Source organism: Lipotes vexillifer, unplaced genomic scaffold (genome assembly GCF_000442215.2).
Source record: "Lipotes vexillifer unplaced genomic scaffold, Lipotes_vexillifer_v1.1 scaffold1442, whole genome shotgun sequence".
In the NCBI taxonomy this organism is placed as follows: Eukaryota; Metazoa; Chordata; class Mammalia; order Artiodactyla; family Lipotidae; genus Lipotes; species Lipotes vexillifer.
Window position 1 is genome coordinate 110,899 of NW_006797379.1, and position 7,115 is coordinate 118,013.

Consider the following 7,115-nt stretch of genomic DNA (forward strand, 5'->3'; position numbering starts at 1 on the left):
GTACGTCTCCGGGGGCAAGGCGGGGAGAGGCGAGGGCGGCGCGAGCAGCCTCCGGGACTTGTTCTCCCTGGGCCCCGGGGAGCAGGCGTGGAACAAGAGGGCGCCCATGGGCACGGCCCGCTTTGGGCACCACATGGCCGCACTGCGCGGCGCGCTGTTCGTCTTTCTGGGGCGCTACGAGCCTTTCTCCGAAATCGAGCGCTACGACCCCGGCACCGACCAGTGGACTCGGCTGCGGCCGCTACCCTACGACCGCTTCTGCTATGGGCTGGCCGTGGTGGATGAGACGGTGCTGCTGCTGGGAGGCCTGAAGTGGCGGGACTCACGCCAGGTGCCTACCCGCAACGTGGTGGGTTATGACCTCGACCTGGACCGCTGGGAGGACACTGGCTGCGCGCTGCCTTGGGCCTGGAGCGGCCTGCAGTGCGCAGTGCTGCAGCTGCCCGAGGGTGGGGACGAGGAGAGGGAGGGAGAGCCCGGAGAGGCGCCAGATTTAGTGCTGGGCTTAATGGGTCAGTGAGCAAGTCGCGCCTGACCAGGCTTACAGAGCAACCCGTGGGCTTTTCCTTAGGCTTGGCCAAAGAGGAACATTTCCCCTTACGCTGAGAATGGGAGACAGGACGGGTCAAATTTAGAAGGATATATGAATCATCTTCAGTGAACTGGGGACTTCTAGAAATTCTCATGCTGGGCTGGAGATGGACTTTGAAAATAAAACATGACCCTATTTTCCCTCTGGTAGTTAGTGTTTCCCAGGCGCTAAACAGTGATTACTTTTGTGCCAAACAGCCAAAAAACGTACCATAAGAAATTATGTACAAGACCAGAAAATTGTTAGCTATAAAGACTGTAATAAATGGTTCTAGAAGATGGCATTATCTGAATAAATAAATATTTATCTGAATAAATAGTGAAGGGAAAGTGCCTTGGTTAATAAACACATGCAATCATTGTAGGGAGAACTATGATTTTATGATCCAGAATCATGGTTATAGTTCTGCTCTGATGGTTTAATATAGATATGGAACTGAGAGGAAGAAAATCTCTAAGAAAGCACCATTTTTTTTTTTTTGAGAAAATAACCTAGGTTAAGTTTTTCTGTACTTCATCCTTACCCTAGTCTGCTTTTGCCCTGGCTTTTGGCAGCTCATTGGTTTTAAGTTTTATTTCTGCAGCCCTTAGCCATAATAATCAGGCTTCTTTGGCTTAGTGGAACACCTAACAAAAACAAATCAAAACCCTATTTCATTCATCCTCTTTAAATGTTCATTCTGCAGACATGCTGTAGGTAATATTTGTAAAAAAGTATTTTTTAAGTTTATTTTTAGTGGTACCACCCCCTACCCTCTGCCCCACCTTCCCAAAAGAATCACAGAGAAACGAAACAGGAGTAGGTGAAATTTTAAAGTTCCTTTCAGGTAAATGGGAAACCAGCTTGATTTTGCAGGACCTCAGAGAAGATGCTTGTATACACTGGACAGGTGATTCTTCTGGCTTGTACCACCAATGGAGTGACAAAGTTAAAACTTGTAACCGGGGGTGGGGTGGTGGGGTGGTGGCGGCTGTGTGATTAGGTCACAAAGAAATGTGATGAGGACTGCATGAATAAAATAGGTGCTTTATAAGGATTCATTAAGAGCTGAATTTATTTGACTTCAGTTTACAGTGCTGCCTCTCTCCTAGATTTGAAACTAATGCAATAAAATGTACAGATATATAGTGTTAAAAGGTCTCTTTCATGCTAGGCTAGCCACGAGTCTTTTAAAATTCATTAGTTTAATTTTTACCATTTAAAACAACAGAGCCAACTTTACCAAAGTAAAAGCCGCTTAGTAGCAACACAGCTAGTCTTTCCATCAACTGCTCACTGTTTCCAGGGCACAACCTGGCCACTATATCCACGACACATCCATCAGGTACAGATATTTTTAAGTAAATGTACGCATTTGGTCTAGTAAACATTAACAAGTCTAAACACCTGTAACAAGCACACTTCATTTTAGGACAAGAGGTTTTTGTTTTTTTGCTTTTTGTTTTTGTTTTTTTACATATACAAAATCCCACAGATTTAATGTGCGTCAACACCCATGCAGTAAATAAATGTTTTTACAAATAGTTTTTTTTTAAATGATAAAAATATTACACCGGACCCAAAATTCCATACAAACATTAATACATGATTTCTCATCCATTTTGACTAAATATACGATTACTGAAAATGTGCTGTAGAAAGGCCACTCTCCTGTACAGTTGTGCAAAGTCTGCAAAACGATAGTGATTCAAAGGTGGTTTCAAAAGCAAAGGAAAAGATCCCCGCTGTGGAGTTTTTACTTTCTCCTCTACAGCAAAAATATTCACTGGCAGATATCTGAACTCTTAGAGATGAAAGTACATTCATTCACTGAGCTGTACAGGCAACAGTATAAAGCTGATTAGAAGTAGATTTTAGGATATAGAATAGTAAAGGAGGGTCTCTTCCTCCTCCTAAAAAAACAAAACCCAAAACCAGCAAATTGTGACTTATACGTTATGCAGCCAGACACTAAAAAGCAGCACAGTCATTATCATGCTGTGATCACTTTCAAAAATGAGATGCTTATAAATGGAAATATATGAAGAGGATTTTTTCATAGACTTCACTCTACAGAACAAATCATGAAACTAGGAAAAACCTCTAAAAATTGTTTCTCTCATATAATTCAATGTAATATATCTCTGAATGACCATCATCCTCTTGCTCCTCAGGAGAGAGGTACATTTTTCTTTTTCAACATTGTTTTCTATATTAGAACATACATCAGCCTGTAAGTAAACATATTTTACTTCCCTGCCTGAAGTATAATTATATATAAAGTTTAACTAATGGACTAGGGGGAAAATTGACCCTACTGGGAAGTTGATTCATTTACGTTTATACCTTGTAACTTTTTAGAAGTTGGAGTTTAAAAACATGAGTTTGGGCTGAAATTATAATATATATATATATATATATATATATATATACACACACACATATATATATATATATATATATATATTTTTTCTGATCTCTTAGAGAGTAAGTTGCAGACACAATGCTCCTTTACTTCAGTATGTCTCCCCAAATCAAGGACATTTCCTTATAAATATTAAAATCAAAATCAGTACAAATATCAAAGCCAAGAAATTGACATCGATACAATACTATTAGTTTTTGACCAAGTCCTCTTCCCCAACTATTTAGTGATTCCTTAACACTGTATTTATAAAGCAAAACATGATCTCAAGGTGCATGAGCCAGTGATCCAGAGACTTGGTTTGCCGGTGGCCCCGAGTTCTGCCTCAGAGCTGGGGATTGCCTTGACCCTTCCCTCTCTCCCATCCTCCCCTTTCTGCCTTCCATTCTGAAAGCACAGGTACCCAGTGATGCTCAGCATGGAATGGGCTTCTCTGTTGCTGTTTCCCATAACTCACAATGTGCTCTCCCGTGTGTGCAGGGCAGGGTCCCTATCCCCACCCTTCTCCCAAGAGGACCTGGCGATTCCATGAGGCATTGGGCAGACATTCCCAGGGCTCAGGTCACTTGATGCAGAACAAACAGAGTTGAGGGTTTGGAGGCTGGGTGCTGGTCTCCCCCCAAGTTTCTGCTGACCATGGCTGGAGGACCGGCCAGTATATCACTCACAGGGATCACTTTGGGGGCAGGAGGGGAGAAGGGTAGAGGGACTTACACGTGTGCAGGGCAGTCTTCTGATGTGTTTTCCAGGTTTCTGCCCTTCTGAAGTCTCTCCCACCTGAGCTGCATTAAAGACCCTAGAACCCCTCCCACCTTCAGCCCCAGGCTTGTTGAGTGTGGATGAGATGTCACGTTTGCTGAACTGCAGGATTTTGGTGCTGGGAGGGTCACGTGGTCATACTGAAAGGCTGCACCGTCAAGAATCAAACCGACCCAAGTTTCAATCCCAGCTCCGTTTATCATTAGCTGAGTGATATTGAAAATTAGTTTAAGCTTTCTAAGCTCCTGTTTGCTCATCTGTAACATGGAGACCTTTTAAAAGAGTAAATGCATGGTGTCTGACACTAACTAAGCACATGATGCATGGTATAGGCTTTAAGTGTGGCTGAATAATATTTTGAGGTACTGATTTATGACTTTTTAAAAAACTCCTCTCATTTTTCTCCTTTTCTCTTTTCTTCAGGAAAGGAAAATCCAGCTTTACCTTTATATATATATATATATATATGTTAGCTGCCTTTCTGGGTGAGTTAAGTGTGTTTTAAAAAATCCACTCTCAAAGTCCTCTATACACAATCAGCATTTCATCACTACAAAAATAAAGGAAGATTTAAACCAAGAAAATAAAGCAGCTCTATCTTCAATTTTGGTCTCAGTTACAAAAACATCTTACAAAGCTTTGCCCTGATACACCATTAAGTGTCCCCATGGATTTGGAATACTATTTCCATTAACCAGCTTTCACAAGTTAATAGACTATTAAGACGAATATTAGATACCTGAACTTTTCTTATGTTGATGCTCTTCTGTTTTGCTTAACTCTTGTATGCGCATCTACATTTCACAAAAATAAAACTACAGCATTAAACTTTGTGCAATGTTTAAGAAAATTCTTAGAACATTTTAATAAATATAAAAAAGGTTTAAATTCTTTCCCACCCACAAGGATGTCTGCACCTGAAAAAATGTGATTTAGTTGTTTATATAAAATTAACTTAAAGGGAGAAAAGATGACCTTAGATAGAAAACCGCCTTTTTGTTTTTTCTACTTGAAGACCACCTGTCTTCAGAGTTGTTTGCAAAAGTTAATTTTAAGTCATTGAAGACAGCTGATTTTGCACATGGTAAACATAAGCTGAGCACTAACTGCATATAAAATATACAAATGCTCATTAAAGACAGTGGTATTATGACCATATAGGGTTTGTTTCGTATAGTTTTGGTAACATTGAAGTATAGCTTGTCACGTGTCCCACACGTTGATATAAAAACTACCTTATATACTTGTTCAAAGTACCAGAAGGTACCACATGGCCAGAGGGCAGAATACACTTAAACATGCGTTTCAATGTATGAATGAGTGTGTGTTAGGGAGGAAGTGATTACATCTACTTCAGAAGAAATACTTAATGGGTCATTTGAGGTGGTGTTTTGACAGATATCCAAGAAAAGATCGAGGTACATCTGCTTCCATTGTTGGAATTCTTTTGATGTCAAGTCTGGATTGTCTAGGACTTTATCAATAATGGCTACTTCCCCTTCTCTGGCCTGAAAAGCAAAAGGATTCAACAGTTACAATAGGGACAGACTGTTCTTCAAACTTAAAATAAAAAGTTAATAGGCAAACTATTAAGAAGCTCACAAGAAACAGCTCTGGTATACTCAAACTCAGCTATTTAGACTCAAATACTAGCATACTTTTTCCTACATGCAGGCATGCCTCGTACTGCCCACTCTGTATGGTTTATTTTTTCTTCTGGCCTGTCCTGTTTCCCATCTCTGCCTATGGAAACCTTCCTCATTCTTTAACATCCAGTTCATATGCCTCTCATTTCTTGAAGCCTTCCTTCGACAACTGGAAAAAATGTTTTCTCCTTCATTTAGATAAGTCCCCGTAACACTTGATCACTGCTGTTGAGTGGACTTACCACATTCTATGTCTTGAGTTACTTTTGCACTGTCCTTTTTCCTTCCGCTAGATGGCCACTTGGTGGTTTGGACCTGAATGGGGGTGGGGTGTGTGGCTCTGGGAGAAGGGAGGGTTAGGATATCTTTGGACTAGAATTGGGCACCAGAATTATTCTTATGAATATTATAACTCTTTTAAAAATTCTGGTCTTAGTTACCAATAGGCCATTAAATTATCCCACGGATTTGCAATAGTATTCGCATGAATACCAACTGAAAGCTAATTGACTGAAAACTTGGCTGCCTGCTACCAGAACTGTTTTCAAATCATGCATTTCCTATTTTGTTAATCTCTTTGGTATTCACCTCTGTTTCAAAATTCACAAAACCTCAGCAGCATACTACAGATCTGCAATATTTCCCAAAGGAGCTCTTTGACCTTTTGTTTCCTGAAATTACTGCGTCACAAACTCTGTATGACATTTCTTTTCCGTTTTTGAGTTTTCCAGGGTGCAGGGTCTGCTTAGGGAGAGTGTGTATGGCACGCCCTCTCCCCTGATACACACATAGTGAGGGGGCTGACTCTTCTGGCTCCTTCTTCAACTTCCTGCCTCTGTTTCCCTTTCCTCACCACTTCCTCCTCAATCTGGGGGTGGCAGAAGAAGACTGGAGACTATGTAAACGCTTATGGAAATGTATAATAAGAAAGTAACATGTCAGTTGGGAACTGATGGTGTATACAGAGCAATTATAAAATTTCTACATGGAACATGAATCACTGTGGCTTTACTCCAAATGTGCTGCAGGAGATATTCACAAAACATCTCAAACAATTTTAGCACCCACTATTGCATTCTGCATGCATGCTGTGTTCTTTTAGTAACTATATTAATTCCACGACATGGCATATTTATCTTAGGAAAACAAAAGACTGAGGAATAACACCAGCCCTGCATTTTTGGAAAAAAAACTAATTATGTCCTGTTTTCTCCTAGAACTAAGTCATATAACATTTAGTCAGTGCTTTGAGATGTTAATAAAAAGTTAACATTATTTCCTTTTGGCCAAATACACTTATTACGCTTAAGAAACAGCTCGGCTTTGGCTTTGCATTCGGTATGTTTATCCTCTGCTCCCCCCACCCCCCGCCATTTTGTATTTTGTCCCCTGGAGTATCTGATAATCCACTCTGAGCTCAGGAATGAATCTCTTAAAAGGAATTTCTCCTTCCATTTCATATCTTACCTTTAAAGTGCTTTTGAGAATTCTTAGCCTGTGTAGTTTTTCATTCATCACAGGATCATTACATCTCTTTATAAATGATAGCTTGTATTCCATCTTGGTTGAAATGCGATGTTCTCCCAGTGGTGACAGACTGGCTTGCTCCAATGCCCTATATAAATCTTGCAAAGAGTCTCCTAACTTTTCTTCCCTACTTTCACCTGCAATGTCCAAAAAAAAAAAAAAAAAAAAAAAAAAAAAAAAAAAAAAA

At 40.3% G+C, this 7,115-nt stretch overlaps 2 protein-coding genes across 3 annotated transcripts in view; one reads left to right on the forward strand and one right to left on the reverse strand.

Annotated features, from left to right (window-relative positions):
- KLHL34 (kelch like family member 34) overlaps positions 1 to 520 on the forward strand; it is a 2,014-nt gene extending 1,494 nt beyond the window's left edge. Inside the window, exon 2 of the mRNA XM_007469326.1 lies at positions 1 to 520. This exon is cut by the window's left edge and continues 11 nt beyond it. Within this exon, the coding sequence (XP_007469388.1) occupies positions 1 to 520 (520 nt within the window).
- A 4,386-nt stretch (positions 521 to 4,906) lies between these two features.
- CNKSR2 (connector enhancer of kinase suppressor of Ras 2) overlaps positions 4,907 to 7,115 on the reverse strand; it is a 258,846-nt gene continuing 256,637 nt past the window's right edge. The window contains exons 21-22 of one of the 2 annotated variants that reach the window (XM_007469301.1): positions 6,869 to 7,065; positions 4,907 to 5,263 (exon numbers count right to left, since the gene is read on the reverse strand). In XM_007469301.1, the coding sequence (XP_007469363.1) occupies positions 5,048 to 5,263; positions 6,869 to 7,065 (413 nt within the window). In that variant the 3' untranslated portion in view covers positions 4,907 to 5,047. The remainder of the gene's footprint in view (positions 5,264 to 6,868; positions 7,066 to 7,115) is intronic. The other variant, XM_007469302.1, reaches the window with a different exon arrangement.